Below are 21,778 nucleotides of genomic sequence, written 5' to 3'. Positions count from 1 at the left end.
TCGCCGATCATTCATTCATTCATTCCTGGGCCCAATACCATATCTGTATATAGAAATACAGTTAAAACCATCTCTGATACATCTCCTGGCCCAAATACACCGAGACAGTATATAATTCTACTTCTTCAAACTACTGTCATCTATCGAGATCCTGGAAGGAGCGTGAATATATTATAATTATGTTGCCCAATACAAATTCAAGTTCAAATTCAAATTTAAAATCGTAGGTACCGCCTGACGCTTCCGTTATCGTTCTCTTGTTTAGTATATTGGTGCTGAAACCATTAAAGTTGAAGATTTGACAACCATTCTTTGATCAGATGGAACTAACAGATTTAGTCGATACATCATAATACTATAAATTAAGATTGGCTCACCTAGTTTGTGTATATTACGTAGGTGGAAGCACGGGGTTTCAGGTGGTTTCGAACATTTAGTTTTTTCATGTTGCAGATATTGCAGTGTCAAATTCTGTCCAAGATGTGACATATTTGCAAGGTATTGGCCTTTTTCACAAAGTATAATCAGCATAACCTTCGTAAAAAGAATCTTGAATCTGACAAGAGCACGTGTGCCAACGTGTAAAAAACAAATGTTCAAAACTCCCTGCTGAACCGTGGCGATCCTCTTGTCAAACGGACAGTACATAAACAAATTCCATCATTTATCATTCAAATATATACGATAAAGATAAAAGTGATATTGTCTTTCGCTCAATTTCGCTGAAATTTTAAAGAAAATACTCCGCATTTAACGCCTTATAAATTATCGTCTAATATCAATCACAGCAAGACAACCCTTATTTTTTTTCGCTTATGACCAATGTTTTCACGTATATAATGAAACCCCTGCTTTATTACACTTTCGAAAGGGAATTGCTCATTTAATTTCTGTATTCATATGGTTTTGATTTAGACGACATGCCACTAAAAATGTATCGAAAACATAGTAAATAAATGTTCACGTATATAAAACAACCCCTGCAGTTGTAACACAATACGTCTGTAGTATAGTACGTCTCAGGGGGTCTTATTAAACAATTTTATGACTAATTTTTATCCTGATTTTCGAAACTAATTGGCTTGCAATTATGGGTTTAAAATTAAGTGCAATTAGATAATAAAATGTTTAATTGAATTAATTGCAGAGATTGTATTGTGAAAACTTGTATTATTTGATAATATAATAGGAGAAGAAGTGGATACACTAGAGATGTTACCCGCCGCGAAACAGGTTATCTTTGAGCACCTTCATGCTTATTCATCCATTCCCTATTTAAATCAGAGTCAGCCTCGCATAAGGCCTCAATAAGATTGTCAGTTGCGAGTTAAAACTTTATTCTAATTTTCTTTGTCTAGAAGTTACATTTTGTTTGTCATATCTCATGTGAGTATTTAATTCACGCCGTAAATTAGACAGAATTTTTAACTGACAATGGAAGTACCTTGCGTTTATCGTGTGTCTTTTAATGGAAATTGGCGTTGCCTAATCTGTGCATGATCACCATGACATCGTTTCATCGAGTGCACCAGCATTCAAAGTTTTTGTGCACTCTTATAGTAAGCTTTCACTGACGATAATTTATGGAATCTACTACCTTCGTTGTCTATAACAAGGGACATATCTTTGATATATCGAGTGACTCCAGAAAATGGCAAATGACCTAATTTCGTTGTATGAGTATAAAATACAAACAATCTGAAGTGGTAGCTCTTAAGCTGTTATCACTAAATTTAACGCTTGTTAATTCAGGGTTAATGCTAGAGTAGTGCTATGATGTCATTGATGTTTCGTGTATGACTTATTTTCCAACAATCTGAAGAAAAGTTTTCCGAATTTCGCATGAGTTAATGCTACTGAGTCTGCAAATAACTGGCTATACATCTGCATTCATATTAAATGCAGTCCATTATTTTTATCACTGGAGCAACAAAAATGCATTTTAGTCAAAACAAAACACGACCAATCGAAAACTATACATTACGGGAGTGTGTTTACTAAATAAATATTTTCAATTAAATTTGTTTTTTGTTTTATTTATACGAACACACTAACTTACACTTGCAACAAATCAAATAAAATAAAAAAAGAAAGAAATGAACTGAAACAGTTTTTGTAATTTGATATCAGGCCCTTGCACACTGCATTCGGTTATATTAATTTTTCTTTTAGTTGCAACAAGATTCAAGATTCTCATGGAAAATGCTGATGTTACACAACGACGTTAAATGCGATTAATAAAATGGAAAATTGACAAAACGGTGTATGAAATGCAAGGTAATCGAAATTTATTTTTTGTTTTTGTTTTAACTTATTATGATTCACATGGACAATTAACGTCGTCGATTAAGGTTTACTCTACATTTTTTTTTGCTAAGATTGGAAAATTCCACAATTCAGCCAGACTATTGAATGAATTTACTGATAAGCAACGTGGAAGCGTTTAGTTCCGATTTTAATAGATGATAATATCTTTAAGAGCTCACAAAATAATATTCATGTTAAACCGAGACCACACGTTCATACCAGTCCTTCATTAAGGCTAGTTTTAAATCTATGCACCAACCTGGCTATGCCTATGCCAAGTGTAAAAATCTGTAGCGAAATCCAAAAGATGTACGTGTAAACGCCTTAAAAAATGTTTTACTACCTGCCCCATGCGAAAGTTGACCATTACATAGCAAGTTGCCTCCCGCGAAAATGATCCATTACATATGTGCACTATTATCGGTTTACTTTTTTTAACTTCTCCTTTTAGAAATAAACTGTCGCATTGTCGAAAAGACAGTTTCCGACGATTATTGCTCAAAAACACCCTTGTGAGTTTGCTTTTATCACAAAATTGTTACCTCATATAATGAATGTCTTTCGCAGCATCCAATGTAACCTACCATTAATTAGTTCTCGCTAGATGTGTAGTTCTATAACTTCTAACACTTCAAACACACTCAAACAAAGCTTAAAAGGTTCAATATACATAATAGCACAACAGCGCAATACAATAATTTCGCACTCAACTTTAAACTCTATTATTACGCTTGCATTACTCAAACATCAAAATCTTGTTGTTGTTTAAAATACATAAACGTCCCATTCAACTTACCTGGAGTAACGTACAAACACCTTTCATACATTTATCCGATGTAACAATAAACCTCTACAGAAACTACATAAATATTAACAATTCATTTTGAGTGACAAATTTATCCCCTAATCCAGTTTTGATGACATTTTCCTGCCTTTTATCTATCTAACAAACCATTCGTAATCCACATTATTAGATTTTTCACAGAAAATTGCACAATATATGAAAGCATCGGAGCTATACCTATACGTATATGGCAACGCAGAGTGTTACAGAAGTTGTTATGTTACGCATGTTTCGTTTGCATTTATTGTATTTGAAATTGGTATGGTTTCAGAGAGATGTAGAGGTGTTACATAGGCGTTGTTATACAGGGTTTAAATCCTTATTAGGATTTTGATGGGGCAGCAGCTGAAATTTTTAATTATTTTTTTTTCGTGTTTGTGTGGTTGATCTCATTTGCATTAACTAGCATTTTGTTATAATAAAGAACAACTTAAGTGTTTCAGTTTTGTAGATAATTAAAGGGATATTATATTCGACCGATAAATTAATTCAAAACTACCGATAAAAAATAATAAATGACCGATAAACACGGTTCCAATAAAAAATAATAAAGTACCGATAGCGAAATTCCGCTATACGTACACGTCTCTTATATACAGCCTTATAGCAGTAATGTACTATTATTGACTTCGTCATGAACTGAACTCCATCCTCCGCATTTATTGCAAGATAAACCATGTAACATTTTTAACGTTTTTACCACAAAGACATTTATGTTTTTCGCATAATTGACAACCTAGACGAAGACCACAGCAATGCCGAACAGCAATGCCGAACAGCAATGCCTTTTTGAATTTTTTTACCTCCTTTTTTATCTGCCTTTTTAAATTTTTTATTTCAACGTTTAATTCAATGAAAAATAGCAAAATTATAACACACATACGAGAGATCAAAAATAGAAAGCATCGATAGAAAATGATAATTTACCGATTAAAAATACCGAAATACCGATAAAATATAATAAATTACCGATAAATAATAATAAACTACCGATAGAAAATAATGAACTACCGATAAATAATATTGAATGATCGATAGAAAATAATAAATTACCGATAAAAAATTAAAAATGATCGATAAAATGAACAATCTATCGGTATTTCAGCACTATCGGTACTTTATTATTTTTTATCGGTACCGTGTTTATCGGTCATTTATTATTTTTATCGGTAGTTTTGAATTAATTTGTCGGTCGTTTATTAGTATCCACAATTAAAACATATGCACATGTTGATGTAGATCACTTTTTTAGTTAAATCTTTTGCAAATCTTTGGGAACGTTGGAAATTGACTCCACAATCTTAGCAAGGCTGTAAACTTTGGTGAGGTCACGCAGACCGCCATTTTATTAGATAAGCGGGAACACACAAATCATCAGACGCGGATTTTACATACAAAAAAAATCATTACATCATCACGGCGATGACAATCATCACTGTAGGTGGATTTTTGTATGAAATCCGCCATGTTATCATCAAGTGTGATGTGTATCTGTATCTGCGTGACCTCCCCAAAGTTTACAGCCTTGCAATCTTTGGGCTTGGTTCAAAGTATCGCCTTGGAAAATATTTTACTTCATTAATTGCGCTTTATAAAGATTAACAGGAAGTTATATGCGTCACAACTACCGATAACAGAAATGACAGCCGTTTTTGATAGACCCAGATTTAACATAGACAAAATAGACTGAAAATAGAATTGAAACATTTCAAAATTTGCAAATAACAACATTTTTGGACATTATTTATCCGAAATATCTTCAGACATTTTGTGTATTCGCTGCTTTCACCAAAAATTTACATTCTGGTCTTTTGTCCATACGTATCCATCAAATTCTATCTATAGTCCATCAAAAATCTACAAAAAGAAAACGAAATATGAAATGATAAACAGCAATAAACATGGGATAAGTTGTGAGTGCCATACTGCCATATACGGTTGAAGTGCAATCGAAACTCTAATCTAAAATTGTTTTTCTAAAGTGTTAATCCATCCACATTTCAAACGTTCTTGCCAAAAATGCATGCTCTACTTATTTTCGTTATCAACAGATTATAATCCAAAAACGAAAAAATAAAATTATTTCACCTTTTCGTTCAATAGAACATTTTACTTTCTAACCACCAATACGTATAAGTGCATTTAGCAACATCCAGACTTATACTCTCTAAATAGCCGATAATCTTATTTATTTTGTTGATCGGACACACTGATTGAACGATGGAGGTAGGAATTATTTTCAAGACAAGGGGACATATTTCAATTATTTTATATTCTGGTAAATCATTTTTGCTTGAAAATGTTTGGGACAAATTGGAACTGTCGAGTGTCGTCTCAAAAAGATAATTGAATGTTAAATGAAATGAAGTAGAAGATTTGAACCCTTCGGGTTGGCCTACAACCTCACTATCTACATATCAAACATATGAAAGCCATCACTGCAGTTAGGCATGGCGACGAAAGATTCAAAGATTATTCTCAACTTTTAAAGGCATACCTAAGAGTCATTCGAAAGTCAAAAATACAGATTTATACACACATTTTACGGAGCAGCTTTACACTTTTGAGGAATATTGTTGCTGTAACAAAAACCAATAAATAAGGAAAAAAACAAAAATTTTAATAGACTTGGTGCGCGGTGACACCTTATTTTTCACTCTATGATTAGGTGAAATTTTTATATGGTAAGCGGGCTTCGCTCGTGCATCTCTTGTTGTGTTGAAACTATACCTCCCCAACAATTTACGAACAGCCTTACGATATAAAGGGAATATTTTTTCCGTAATTTAAGATTTTTATTAAAAAAATTGTTTTTACATGTCTGTAAAGCACGGCGACGCTCATAAAGCATTCAAAAGTAACTTCGTAAATTTGGTACTATTCCCGATTAATACTTAATTTGTTAAGTTGTATGATTGAACTTCAGACCATTTGGATTCTACACTTGTTTGCGCTTTTGTCTTACAGAAATTCTCAGACTCAATCAAAGGCACCTCAGCACCGACATTTTTAGAATTCAAACGATTACATTCCCGGTCGTATGTGGACACATACACATGATCGAATTTGAAAAACGTATTCTCATTCCGACGAATCAATGAATACGGGCTCTCCGTTGTAGCGTTTGGATCATCGACACATTTCGACCTATATGCGAATCGTGCATTGACAATACCGAACTTTTCCGCTACATTGTAATGATGCTCATAGCAACCATAAACATTATCCTCAATCAAATCAAAATTACCCGTGAACGGTGTAGCCTTGGGTTGCAAGGACAAATTGGAATGTCTTTTGAACAATTGTTTCATATCGTCATCTGTATACTTTGGATCCTTGTGGTCATTTCTAACGGTCAACTGAACATGACCGGCTGCACTGAGCAATAATAATTGCCTAATGTCGCAATCCTCGGTCAAAAATTTGTCTGAGGGCAGTTGTGATCCTTCCATGCATTCTTCGAAATGTTCGGGATAGTTGTTGTTAATTATGCTGAAACAACTGATGACAATCGTGGAATGCAATTTTTCTTCTTCACTCAAATCCTTCTTACTTTTGAAGATAAATTCGTTTTTGCTCTTCAGAAAGTGAAAGTAGAGAAGTCCTTTGCTATTGCTTCTCAATTTGCTGTCAAATTGACTTGTCTCTGCATTAAACCTTACGAAAGGTACAATAATCGGCAATTGTAACACGGTTGAAGTTGCAGTTGAAGTGTCTTATGGCGCAACCTAGCATCGCACTCTTCTAACACTTGTTTTAATTTCCAACCGTTCACATCCTTTAAGTATTCAATTGAATGTGAACTGAAAGCTGTCTTCAGCTAAATACCAACATAATCCATCAGTTGTTTGATCTTCGAAAAACCAACCTCATCCACCTCTTCATATTTCAACAAACTGAGCAGAACGACATAAGACAATAGCCTCCGGTCTTCATCAGGCAAATTTTTTATATTTTTCAAGTCCACTGTTCCACCTGTGTCACGCAGCGGCAGTAATTTACTAATGATGAACATTGAGTGAATTTGGCATTGTGAATCGGACACGACGGGATCTAGGAAGTCAAACAGATCCTTTCGATCGGCGTTGAAAATTTGTTCACAATTGAACAAAACCTCTTCAAAGCCTGCTACGAGGCGTTGTTTATTCGGGTCAACTTTTGAATGCTTCTCCTTTTTATAAGCCATCGAGGCTCTGAAAATGAAACATATTTCAATATTACATTTTCACTTATCGTTACACATTTATCGTCCCTGAATGGCTCCTAAAGTTATCACTGTCCAGGTTCTTAATCATTCTTCAATAACACAAACACTTGCAATTTTAACTATTATTATCACCTTCGTCCAAGTTTACTGTGTAAAATTTGCAGGCTGATTTTATTGCTTTTGTCGATGATCTTACGGTCTCTACTTCCACTCTTTTAATACTTCATCACCAGGTGCCACGATACAACTTAAGCCAAGGACAAAGTTTCCAAATTTGGTAGAACTTTTGTTATCTAGATAGGGCTTATTTCGCTGGACGAGGACAATAAAAATGATCAAATTTAAGTTGAAAATTTCAAATGCCAATATAAGCTTATCTGATTATCCGATACAAAAAAAAAACATTTGTCCTAATTAGGAACAGTGTTATTAAGGAATCAAAGTTCCGTGAGACAGTGATTTACGTTGTTTAAAGTAAGACAATGAAAGGAATAAATTTTTTGCATGATTATTAGAATGGTCTTCGGCTAGAGTAAAACTCGTAAAAGCTATAACTTCAATTGACTCCTTCAAAAATTCCGTGTTTTTACACGTATCGAAACGAAATCATATGGTCAGGCTGAATATGCTCTTTTCATTTAAAATATTAAACAAATGACTGCTGCTTGCCACTTGCTATTTGTAGTTTAGAGATGTGCGGGTCGACGATTTTCTAATAGCAGACCCGGCCCTTCCCGAATCGATAACTTTGAATCCCGGCTCGATTGAATTTCGCGGCCCGGATGATTCGCCATAAAAGCCAAGTTTGCCCTAACAATCCTTGAACGTCAATTGTATTCCATTAATTCTACCACTAACTCTTCGGATCTCTCATTAAAATGTAAAAATACGATCTTATACTTGTGAACTACGACTATAAATATTAATGAAAGTACATAGATATCTGAGCCATGACCTCACCTGTCATATTCATATGTTGTAATAATTAAAATAATAATAATTTAAAATAAAAACCCAAAATAGAAATCGGGTGGAGGCTGTGTTTGTACGGTCCTCTATATTACTTCCGTATTACGATCGTGACACGTAGTACAACTCTTATATTCAGTTACTCAGATACAGTATTCCTTACCAACCTAAACACATGATCGAAATTTTTGAATATTTAATGTGCTTTTATCGTCAACTAACCTAATATTTTAAGCTACGACTGTTTCAGTTTGATTATTTGCCACTCATTTGTATCTTAGCACCTGATCCAATACAAATAACAAATAACAAATTTTATCATTTTGAGTGGTGTCTTTAGACAAACTAAAGACGACCCTTGAGGAACGAAGACCAACAGAAGTTTAACGGTTTTCTTGCTATTAGCCTTCATAGTTTTTAGCTAATGTTTTTAAGAAACTATCCAACCATTACTCGGCTCCAGTTTTCTCGACGCAATTGTGGAGCTCAAAATTAAAACTTGAAGGTAAGAAAACCGAAGAAAACAGCCAAATATCTTTTATCTTCAATAAAAAAAAATGTTGTCAATCAAAAGCCATCCAAACGTTTTTACTGCATGCTCCATGCGAACGTTAAACATTACATTTCAAGTGGTTCATTTTGGTTCATTTTTCGTGAATTTTTGTATGAAATTCAACTTTTCTAAAAAAACAGAATATATTGGATGCTGCTACGTAGTACGTAATTGTTTAATTCAGAAACATATTTGTAATGCTCGCAAAATTCATCTTGTATATTTGAGCATGTTGCTACAGTAACTGTTTTTGGACAAGTGTAGTTGTATACTTGAATACCCGACAACAACGGAAAGACAGACGGAAATACACTTGGGATTTTATCACAAATTTATTACCTTATGCAATGAATTACTCTCGCAGCACCCGATGTAACCTACTATACTGTGACGAGACAAAAGACAAAACCTAATTTTTTTTCGATATATCCTATCTGATGAATAAATCCTCAGTTCTGTAACCTCAGACTATTAATTAGTATAATAAACGACATCACTATCTCGTTTCCAATATTATACTCTTTTTTAAGCGTCTCGAGTTACCATTTTGAAATTGATCTAATTGATTTGAAGAATGTAATTAACTGTAAAAAATAGAGTTAAAACATGTGTGTAAGCTTAAATGTTCACCGAAATCACTGTAGTGAATAATAATGGTGAATGATTAGACTAAGAAACGAACTGATATTATGTCGGGCTAATTGGATGCGAAGAATAATTGAATGTAAATCTGAAAATTGACGGTATTGTGTGCATGGGGTCAGTATACCAATTTATTGTAATTATTTTGATATTTCGTTAAAATTGGATTAGTTTAACTGAATATAGAATCACCTTTCCTATGAAAGACTCTGAAATGTTTAAAAGATCTTTCCACCAATTTAAGTATAGAAAAATGCACACCACAAATAATGCAAAGATTCATCCAAACAAACTGTTGGGTTTTATCTGTAACATAATGTAGAACGAGACAATAAAAAGAATCAAATTACGAGAAATGCTTAAATATTTTAATAAAGAATTTCAGAGATTTAATGATGAAGGGAAAATTCGCTTTGTAAGTTATGTAGTGTATGTGGTGTTAGCGTATGTATACATATACTGTATGTATACGTGCGTATTATATAAATTTGTCACCATGGAATATCGACTTGTAATTTAACACCAACGTTTACACTCTTTCACAGGCGAGAGCAAAAATTGAGTAACGAAATTAGAAAAATGTTTGCTAACTAGTGAAATGAAGTGATTATAGTTATTTTCCTAAAAGGTTTTTTTTTAGCGAATGAGAGGTTTCCAGCTTGAGCCGGAGGCGAGTGCTGGAATCATAACCATTCTCTCGTAACGACTAAAATCAAATGACACAAAACTTTTTTGTCATCCTGACATGTCATTTGCGTAAAATTATGTTCGAGTAGGATTATAAGTCCAGATATTGCCAGAATGGACAGAATAGTGGATTTTTACTCGAGATGTTGACAAATATTAGTAAGTTTAAGCAAAGTAGGACGGGTTGTGACTCGACAGTAGCTTAATAGATACTGCATATTTACCCAATATGTTTTGTCATTTTCCTTCAATACTTTCAGTATTGCGACTTGAAATAGAACATGAACGGTGACGTAAATGAAAAAGTATTAAGGTGCCCTTCACAAATGACGTCACGTTATTTTACGGATGTTTCTACAATTCCCTCCCCCTCGTCACGCAAAAGGTTCAAAGTTATCCCAACATTCTAAGAACCTATACCTTTTCTCGATATCCCATATCATCGTGACGTGATTTATGAACAGTACTTTACGATGACTGCTGTAACATGAAAAACTATCTTAAATTAAGAGTCAATTTACCAAAACTTCGAACAACTTAAAAACAAACCATCGGCGATTTTTGGAAGGTACACAGTAATTGAATCAGGGGACCCTCCTGAGTCATTTGTAGCAAAAAAAAATCCTCGAAGTAATTATGTTTTCCACGCCAGAGATCATGAAAAAATGGTCTGCACTAGGTCTGACCAAAATAGTTTTTGTTGCATATCACTGACAATTATACGTAACGCATTTATCTGAAATTATGGTCATTGAGGTAGAGGACCTCTAGTAGAGGTGTTGACGCCACATATATTGGCCTTTAAAACATTTCGAAATTTTTCGTGTATGTGTTGGAGTAGCTATTTTAGGGGAAAAAAATTCCAACTTTTGGAGAAAGTTTTAAAAAAATACAATTTTAGACTTGGAAGATATGGGTGTCGTTGGGTGTCTACTATCCATGACACCATGAACCTACCGCAACACGACTTTCTTTGAGCTTCAATTTTGATTGAAGTGTACTAGCACAACAATTCTGTAGAATTCCACTTTTCTTCGCGTCTATTCTAATTCTTCTGAAGTATAAGACAATTTTAAGTCAGGGCTGGAGTTACTGCCACTGAAAAGAACCAACTAATTCAATTTTGTCATATAAAAATTCATACGTCCCGACTTCCTGGTAATGCCAGTGCAGCACTGTTTCAAGTGTTTACTAGCATATTAAAATCATATTTTGTACTTACCGATAGCATTTGAATTTTTTTTTCACAAATTCACGAATACGAACATATTTCGACATATTTCCAAATCCTTCCGCTAAGTGACCAACGTAGAAAATGTGAGAAAATATGATCGGTTGCCTGATTCAATTACTGTGTACCCTCCAAAAATCGCCGATGGCTTGTTTTCCTGTTTCATACAACTTGTTCGAAATTTTGACAAATTGACTCTGTAAATATAATCGATAAATAAGAAGCAATGCAAATATGGTGTAAGTAAATGGTCTTTTACACAGGCGGTAAAGGTATCTGATCGGTTTTCGAATCTTTTACTTAGTTTAATCTACGTATTTTCAACTGATTGACAAAAAATCTTTTCCTTCATTAATTTTAACATGTATTTTGCTACGTAAGACTGCGGTAAGCATATAAGTACATCATTTATTTTTGACATCGATGCCGAAAACAGATGATATCACCGTCACCGAATCGAGTTTGTTGTCTGTAGGTATACTCTTTTGTTTAAAATGGATTAAAAATGCAAACTTTTACTACTAGTGTCTCTCAAACTTGTACTATGGTACAGATAATACAAAATATGTGTATTTCAATTCGGATGATCTAACAAATATGAATAATTTATTTACGCTAGTCTGTGAAATATCACCAAATAACGTCGTCACCACCTAAACTTGAAATCTGTTTAATCGAAAATGCGAATAACGAAAACCAATATAAATGGTTTCGACCAAGTTTAATCTACGAAAAGCACAAAGCTTTTCGCCGTTATTTCATTCTCTGACTGATGGTTGTGAACCTTGCTTATAATGGTTCATGTGATGCAAATGTACAGCCTTTTTTTAGATGAATAATAAAGGAATCGAGATATGTTTTAAAGTCAATCAGGGCCGGACTGGCTACCCAATGGCTGCTCGTAATTCAGGAAATTAGAATCGAGACAATTATGAGAAAATGGTAAATATCTATCAAGCGACCTTTGGTATAAATTTGAATGATCAACATAAAAAAATTAATAAATTCTCATAGAGTTAACGCCAAGCAAATATGTGACAAGCTGAATAACATCTGAAGCAAACAGTATTAATTTTGATTAGATTTTGTCCGAATGAAAATTTCGTTCAACTGAATCTACCTACCTTATAAGAACAAAAGTCCTTTTTTCATTATATTTCCAGCAAACTTGAGCAGAAAATTTGACCCCCTTCCCCAAGGTCTAAAGTTAGGATTCATCCATTGGCTAACGGCATGTTACCACGAAGTGCAGCCTAATGTTTTCCCGGTATTATTTAATGCAATCGCCATAATGTATCGATGAAGAAAGACTTGTGTTCCAATGATATAATCAGTTTTGGGCTTACATCTAATTATATGTATTTGCATATATTCGAATAGAATTATTACTAAATGATTCTTCGTATAATGAATTTTATGTTTCCATTTTAAATTATATTGTGAGATTGTGCGTATTTTCTCAAGACATTAATAGTTATGCACGTTTGATATCAGATACCTAAAGCATTTTAAATGTTTATTTAAGGCAAAGCTCTTCGAGTCATGTTTTGGTTCGCACAATGTTCTCTGCTGAACATGATATTAGCGATCACGATTTTGTGCCATATATTCCTACCTTTTCGACTACCTGTCTATTAATTTACACAGTTTTGCTTTTTTTGTGGGCTATAGACATTCAATTTGTTTTGAAACCCATTTTTATCAATTGAAAGGTGTGAGAACGTTAATCTGTGAAAATTCAGAAATGGCAGAGGTTCATGTATATTATACACATTGGCAGTTCACTGAAATTATTTCATCAACCTTTCAAAAGACGAAGTCTGCAGTTTGAATTGGTTCGTACAAATCTCTTTTCGGTGATCATCAGAGGGTAACAGTGACGAAATAAATTTTGCTTTAGGTCACTGTCAGGTCGTGACCACCTGCATAGTGTCAGATATCGAAATATGTTTACATTAATTTATATCGTAATAAAAATCTAGTTTACAAAAATCACAAATTTATGCACATCTCCAAAAATCTAACTTTTCACTGCCGACCGCGACAAGCATATCATCAGTTGTGGAAACTGTTACTCGTATCTAAGTATTTTGAACAGATTGAAGGAACATCATTTTCTAGATTTGCTTTAACTTGTATGCTGCGGCGTTAACCAGAGCTCATCGTTTGTTTGTGTCGTCATTGTCGCTAGAAGGTGGTGTAGTTGATTGAAAATAGTAAATAACATCTCCTCTTCTGTCACAAAACGTTCATATAAACTGCATTGCTAACAACGAGATTCTGATCAGGGTGCCACATTAGTAAGGCGCCGTGACGCAAGTCCTACCCACTACAAAATTTGAAAAAATGTTTTTCTGTAGGACTAAGGAACATAGGAACATTTTTGATTTTTCCTCCTTTGCTCAATCTGGGCATCCATACGAGTTAAGATTTGGCCGAGATATTAAAATTCAGTTTGGAAATTTGTATGATAAACGGTGACACTTTTGAATTTGGTGGATTTGGCTGAAGTTTTCAGGGTATGTCAAAGACGTAGTTCTAAGAAACCAATTTGACGCACTTTTCATAAAAATCAATAATCATGGGCGCGCGTTAGCATAGCGCCTGTGACGCAAGTCCTATTACTAGAAAAAATTTAAAAAAAAATTTTTTGTCGTAGACTGCAGAACCATATATACAGCAAATATTGAAGTTCTACAATTCAAATTCAAATGACTCCAAATTAGCTTCAAAAAAAACTAGGCGTCCGTACGAGTTCAACGAGCTATCACACGTTCTTGTAGCTTAAAATTTGGCCACGCAATAAATCTTCCAAGAAGCCACTATCCCATACATTTTGGTCTATTACAGTACTTTAAACGAAATGAAAAAATCCTACGTTACTTTGTGGTTTGTCCGTCCGTCCGTCCGTCCGTCCGTGTTTCCAGTTATAGCCTATCTCCTAAAGTCTTCTTTAGAATTTCTTGAAATTTTGGGAGTAGATTCTAGTCGTCATTCTAAGACATTCCAGAAAAAAAATTTGAGGGGAACGGGCCTCGTTTGGGAGCTAGCGCTCCTTGAAGTTCCCATATAAGTCCCATATAAGAACACCTTTAAGTGTGTGTGTGTGTGTGCGGATTTTTTGAGTGTGAATATTTGAAAAAAAAAATTTTAATGTTGGGCAGTAGGAAAAATTAAATTTGGTGTATGGTTGGGCAGCTGGAAAAATTTGATCACTTTCGGTGTATGGTTGGGCAGCTGGAAAAATTTGATCACTTTTGGTGTATGTTGGGCAGCGGGAAAAATTTGGTCACTTTTGGTGTATGTTGGGCAGCGGGAAAAATTTGATCACTTTCGGTGAATGTTGGGCAGCGGGAAAAATTTGATCACTTTTGGTGTATGTTGGGCAGCGGGAAAAATTTGGTCACTTTCGGTGAATGTTGGGCAGCGGGAAAAATTTGATCACTTTTGGTGTATGTTGGGCAGCGGGAAAAATTTGGTCACTTTCGGTGAATGTTGGGCAGCGAGAAAAATTTGATCACTTTTGGTGTATGTTGGGCAGCGGGAAAAATTTGATCACTTTTGGTGTATGTTGGGCAGCGGGAAAAGTTTGATCACTTTTGGTGTATGTTGGGCAACGGGACGTATATATAGCTATATTGACCTTTATATAGCTATATTGACCTATATATAGCTTTATTTACCTATATATAGTTAGTATATGACTATATTGACCTATATATAGCTATATCATGCCCGCACGTTAGTTAGCGGGCGTGACGCAAGTCCACTACCAAAAATGTTTTTAAAAAAAATTTTTGGGAACGGCGGAGCATATTTACAGCAACTTTTTGACTTCTACCCCTTAACTCCAACGACCCCCAAACTAGGATATCTGGAATCTAGGAATCCATACGAGTTCAACGAGCTATCACACGTCACTGCAGCTTCAAAATTGGCCGAGATATTGAACTTCGAAATATTGATGTTTGTATGAAAATAAGCAAAATTTCGTTTTTTCAGATAACTGAAATCGCCTACGTTAGTTAGTTAGTTACTTAGTTAGTTAGTTAGTTCCAGGATTCCGGGATCCAGGAACTCCTAAACGTTTCTATAGATTTTCCTGAAATTTTGGTTATAGGCTAATAATGGCCCAAAAATAAGAATGGAATTTTCAAAAGTTGGAAAAAGCTCATATCTTGGGAGCTGGAGCTCCTCAAAGTCTCCATATACAAATGTCATATAAAAACCAATTTGTATGTGTGTGTGTGTGTGTGTTTTGTATATTTTAGTGCATGATATGGATGGTAATGTGGTGAAAGGTGTGTGTTGTTTTTGGATGTGTTTCTTGTTGGAAATTGTGTGGATTATTAAATATTAACTTACACCAGGTCGGTTCCCAAATTTTGGGATGACAGATGATTCCTCTGGCACTTCCTACCTTCCATCGGATTTTTTGATGGATTTGGGTTATTTTCGACATAAGTGAGGTGTTCCAAGGTTGGTTCCTAAATTTTGGGATGACAGATGATTCCTCTGGCACTTCCTAACTTCCATCGGATTTTTTGATGGTTTTGTGTTATTTTCGACATAAGTGAGGCGTTCCAAGGTTGGTTCCTAAATTTTGGGATGACAGATGATTCCTCTGGCACTTCCTAACTTCCATCGGATTTTTTGATGGTTTTGGGTTATTTTCGACATAAGTGAGGCGTTCCAAGGTTGGTTCCTAAATTTTGGGATGACAGATGATTCCTCTGGCCCTTCCTAACTTCCATCGGTTTTTTGATGGATTCGGGTTATTTTCGACATAAGTGAGGTGTTCCAAGGTTGGTTCCTAAATTTTGGGATGACAGATGATTCCTCTGGCACTTCCTAACTTCCATCGGATTTTTTGATGGTTTTGGGTTATTTTCGACATAAGTGAGGTGTTCCAAGGTTGGTTCCTAAATTTTGGGATGACAGATGATTCCTCTGGCCCTTCCTAACTTCCATCGGTTTTTTTGATGGATTCGGGTTATTTTCGACATAAGTGAGGTGTTCCAAGGTTGGCTCCTAAATTGGATTTCTCGATGGATTAGGGTAATTTTCGATATAAGAGAGGTGTTCCAAGGTTGGTTCCTAAATTTTGGGATGACAGATGATTCCTCTAGCACTTCCTAACTTCCATCGGATTTTTTGATGGATTCAGGTTATTTTCGACATAAGTGAGGTGTTCCAAGGTTGGTTCCTAAATTTTGGGATGACAGATGATTCCTCTGGCACTTCCTAACTTCCATCGGATTTTTTGATGGTTTTGGGTTATTTTCGACATAAGTGAGGTGTTCCAAGGTTGGTTCCTAAATTTTGGGATGACAGATGATTCCTCTGGCCCTTCCTAACTTCCATCGGTTTTTTTGATGGATTCGGGTTATTTTCGACATAAGTGAGGTGTTCCAAGGTTGGCTCCTAAATTGGATTTCTCGATGGATTAGGGTTATTTTCGATATAAGAGAGGTGTTCCAAGGTTGGTTCCTAAATTTTGGGATGACAGATGATTCCTCTAGCACTTCCTAACTTCCATCGGATTTTTTGATGGATTCGGGTTATTTTCGACATAAGTGAGGTGTTCCAAGGTTGGTTCCTAAATTTTGGGATGACAGATGATTCCTCTGGCACTTCCTAACTTCCATCGGATTTTTTGATGGATTCGGGTTATTTTCGACATAAGTGAGGTGTTCCAAGGTTGGTTCCTATATTTTGGGATGACAGATGATTCATCTGGCACTTCCTACCTTCCATCGGATTTTTTGATGGATTTGGGTTATTTTCGACATAAGTGAGGTGTTCCAAGGTTGGTTCATATATTTTGGGATGACAGATGATTCCTCTGGCACTTTCTAACTTCCATGGGATTTCTCGATGGATTAGGGTTATTTTCGATATAAGAGAGGTGTTCCAAGGTTGGTTCCTAAATTTTGGGATGACATATGATTTCTCCGGCACTTCCTAACTTCCATCGTATTTTCGATGGATTTGAGCTGCAGTCGACGTGCGTCACAAAGTGGCAGATGTTGAGGTAACCATGGCTATGAAAATAGGACAAAATCCGTCGTGAAATAATGGAATTTAAACGGAAGAAGGCCACATCATCTGCCACTTTGTGACGCAATTTTTTTTTGTCAAATTTTCTTTCTGAAACTTTTTGGGTCACTTTTCGGTTGAGAAAAAGTTTACGTACAGGCGCAGAATGCGTCACCCTCAGCGATATCAGTTATTTTGTAAGTAAGATAAAGGACTTGCGTCACATTTACCCTTCTGGGTTTTTTGGGGGATTCCCTTGACTGTAAGTCATGGGTTTTACATAAACAAATACACCGTAGGTAACAAGTTCACTATGATTAAAAATCTATGAAAATGTGATGAAAAAGCGTTAAATGTAACAATTTTCTGCTCTTTGTTAACACGATAACTTGAGTAAATCTCAACGGATTTTTAAAAACTTTTTTTTATTCGATGAAGCATTAAAATCCTCAGGTCCAGTTCGAAAATGGGTGGTATCGGTTCAACCATCTGGTAGTAGTTCTTGAAAGAAGCCTTTTCTGCTCTTTGTTAAGACGATAACTGGAGCAAAGTTCAACCGATTTTCAAAAACTTTTTTTTATTCGATGAAGCATTAAAATCCTCAGGTCCAGTTCGAAAATGGGTGGTATTGGTTCAACCATCTGGATAGAGTTCTCAGAAGACGCCTTTTCTGCTCTTTGTTAACACGATAACTAGACCAAAGCTCAACCGATTTTCAAAAAAAAAATTTTTATTCGATGAAGCATTGAAATCCCCAGGCCAAGTTCGAAAATGGCTGGTATTGGTTCAACCATCTGGAAGGAATTCTCAGAAAAAGCCTTATATGCTCTTTGTTCACACCGTAACTGGGGTTATTTTGAACCGATTAAAAAAAAAAGTTTGGTAAAGCACAGAATTCCTGAGGTTAGGTTTCAAGATACATTATATTGGTCTAACGATGTAGCTGCTGTTGCTAAACGAATTTTCAATAATTGTTTCTTTTTATTTTATTTTGTCTTGTTAACAAAGGCGATTAAACCACAAAAAATTAACGAGTGTGAAGTTTGCGGCCAAAGCGAAGCGAGGGCCGTAATTCACACGAGTTTAATTTTTATTGAAGACATTTATTTATTTTTATAGACAATAACGGTCTAATATGAGCATAAAACCAGACTAGAAACAGAAAATAAAGTTGTGAATCAAAAATTAAAGAAGATTTTCAGTAAAACTAAACAGAATTAAATTATTAATGAGAAATTTAGACTGTTCTAGTATAGTTCTTCTTAATCAACCAATAAATTATTACCAATAAAGAATCTATTAAGAAGCTCAGGTTCAGACAGTCAAGGGATCTGACCCACCCAACAGGTGGGACCTAGTTATTAACCGTTCTAAGATGTCACAAATTGGCAGATGATTCGGCTTTCATCCTCAACATCTGCCACTTGTGACGCATTTTTTTGCGTACAGGCGCACGGTCGCAATTTATTTAATAATTCATTTTTCAGTTGTTTATACCATCCTCATCATCTGCCATTTGTGACGCATTTCTCTTTGTGTGTCGAAGCTGTATACGTCACTCCCTCCGATATCAGTTCCTTTGTAAGTGGCTAAAGGGACTTGCGTCACACTTCCACTGCAAGTGGTTTTTGGATGAAGTGGCTGTACAGACATCTAATCCACAACTACTTCCTTTGATTAGTCTAAATCATCATAAAAATCTATTACTTCGTTAGCTTTAACATTTATATTTGGCTGTGTTATAAAGGAACAAAACCAGAAGCTCATCGCTTATTTTTGTCGTCGTTGTAGAAAACAGATGACTACCCATTTCTAAAACGTTGGTAATAGTTTGGGCACTTGCGGATATGTGTTACAAATAATTTGGTTGGTTTTCCCAAATGACGTAATTCAAACACAATCGTATAACAGAACGGCACGTCTGCTAAACAAAAAACCAAAACAAAATTTACTCTTCTTTTACACTTTATCTCGTTACCTAGCATTTTCAAATTAAATTAGAAATTCTGACTGAGTGAATATAATACACCTAAATCGTTCATTGCTTGTATCAATATGGCTCGTTTCGCATAAAACTATTTTACTTTCATATTCTCGACATTCTCGTATATAAATATTTTATACAACAGAGAGTGGTCACCGTTCTGTTCAACAATCAACATATACGAATCCATTGAGCGCATAAACACCAAACAGTGCTCAGCTGTCCCGCTCGGCAGCAACACGTATTTATATTATTTTCGATATTATAAACAGTGCTGCAAAAGAGCATTTTTCATTTTTCTGTAGTAAATACATTTCTCACATTGAACTAGTAGCTTTATTTCCAATCGTTAGTGTGGTTGCTTTTTTTTTAAGTTTTCGATCAAATTTACGGTAAAATCAATAGTTTTTCAAACGCGGTGTGGTATGATATCTTGCACGGCGTGTTGTTGCTTTTCGATTCATGTAACAAAACGCACCAAAACGGAATTAAAATCTATATAAAAGAAAAAAAAACTTTAATTTAATGCAGAAACCCGTGAAATTGGGCCAGTCCAATATCATTTTAATGTTTAGCTTAAAAAACGTTATATCTAGTTAGACATTGTATCTATATCTAGATATAGATTTTGTATATTATATGATACGTATGTTTACGAGAAAGAAAAGTGTGTTGTTTGTTTTTATAATGCAATTCTAATGTGATATAAATGTTAATTAATTGACGATATATTCATGCATATATACCGAATCTGCGTGAGTCTAGGTATATATATAGATTTGTGTGTTTTTTACGCAAATAAATTATCGAAATAATAAAATAAAATTGACAATAATTTTGCAATGATTCAGCAATTTAAGGAAGAGAAAATTGTGTATTTTAATGATATATTGGAATATTAATGTGGTACGCAACATGTGCTATATTAGATATATATACAAACGGACATAATAATAACATTAGCTGAATCGTTGATGTGATTTAAAAAAAAAACTAAAACAAAAAAAAAATACTGAGAAGCTATACACGCGCATAAATATATAACTTTAATATATATAATATTCATCATACAGTGTTGGGCATGAGTATAAATTAATAAATACTGCGCTCACATAGATACATATTCTCGAGAAACTTTATAATTTCAAACAAATGTGAACTGGTGGATTGGATAATATAAATAATAATAATTAGTTTTCTATGTAAAATTAAAAAAATAAATAAATAATTATTTAAGGCCAGTAAATATACTTGTTCTAGTTTTTTATTTTTCGTTTCTGTTTCTATGTACATAAGTTAGTGTTGTTGCTGATGTTGTTTTATTTTTGTGATTAATGTCATTTCGTTTGGATTCTGAGTGTATATGATTTTAGTGGTGGATGTGTCAATATAAGGATTTCTTCACAGCTGGGAAAACCGACGAGATACAATAAATAATTTTTTTTCTGCCGTTAAAATTAAATGGTTTTCATGGTGAGTACAGTTTTCATTTTCAATTTCCTACAACCAGCAAACATATCGATGGTTTGTTTTCGACGAAATCGGATTTCCCCGAGGACCAAATATTCATTGAAAGTCCTTTGCGAGTCATTAGAAAATTCATAGAAAATCTTTCAAAATTTTTGAAACAAAATCTTCAAATTCATAGAAAATCATCAAGACAATCCGCCAAATCATGGAAAATCCTTTTAAAAAACTCAAGAAAATCAAATTAAAAGAAGAAAATTGAAAAAGTCCTTTAAAAATCCATCAGAATCAGTCAAAAATCCTCTGAAAATCCTTGAAAAAAGAATATGAAAATCCTCAGAGCATTCTACTGTTTTAATTGTTCCACATCGTTCTACATGTTGTCAACAAAAGAAGCGTAAAGTCTATCGTTTCACTCACACGTACGTGTGGAATTGAAGAAACGTAAAGACAAACGCTACTTTTATGTGATGAAACACGTGTGGAACAAATAAAACGAAAGAAACAAACGATACCAAAATTGTATTCTAATTATGAGATCAGTTTATCTGCCCTCGAATTTTCCTCGAGAAGTTTCTTATAATATGTATAGATAGGACTTGGTCCGTAGATCTTAAAACCGGTATTAAAGGTATTCAGAACCTCTTAGGTCGCCAGTGGCGTATCGTTCAAAAGACGAAAATATTATACAAATCTTTACAAATCGTTACCGTATGTTTAGTTCATCTTATAATTCTACTTAAATGAAAGATGTTCCATTCTGTTTCCACCGCTCAAATTCATTAAAATCCGATCAGCAATACAACGTTTCCCAAGTAAATCTACTATTTCTATTGCTCAAAGTATTT

At 34.5% G+C, this 21,778-nt stretch overlaps 1 protein-coding gene across 2 annotated transcripts in view; it reads left to right on the top strand.

Moving 5' to 3' along the window:
- The first annotated feature begins 19,648 nt into the window (after nucleotides 1–19,648).
- LOC119072082 (Krueppel-like factor 6) overlaps nucleotides 19,649–21,778 on the top strand; it is a 36,282-nt gene continuing 34,152 nt past the window's right edge. Inside the window, exon 1 of one of the 2 annotated variants that reach the window (XM_037177239.1) lies at nucleotides 19,649–20,936. In XM_037177239.1, the coding sequence (XP_037033134.1) occupies nucleotides 20,925–20,936 (12 nt within the window). In that variant the 5' untranslated portion in view covers nucleotides 19,649–20,924. The remainder of the gene's footprint in view (nucleotides 20,937–21,778) is intronic. The other variant, XM_037177238.1, reaches the window with a different exon arrangement.

Source organism: Bradysia coprophila, assembly GCF_014529535.1.
Source record: "Bradysia coprophila strain Holo2 chromosome IV unlocalized genomic scaffold, BU_Bcop_v1 contig_5, whole genome shotgun sequence".
NCBI classification, from domain to species: domain Eukaryota; kingdom Metazoa; phylum Arthropoda; class Insecta; order Diptera; family Sciaridae; genus Bradysia; species Bradysia coprophila.
The sequence above is the reverse complement of the archived record's forward strand: the minus strand, read 5'-3'. Positions and strand labels throughout refer to the sequence as shown.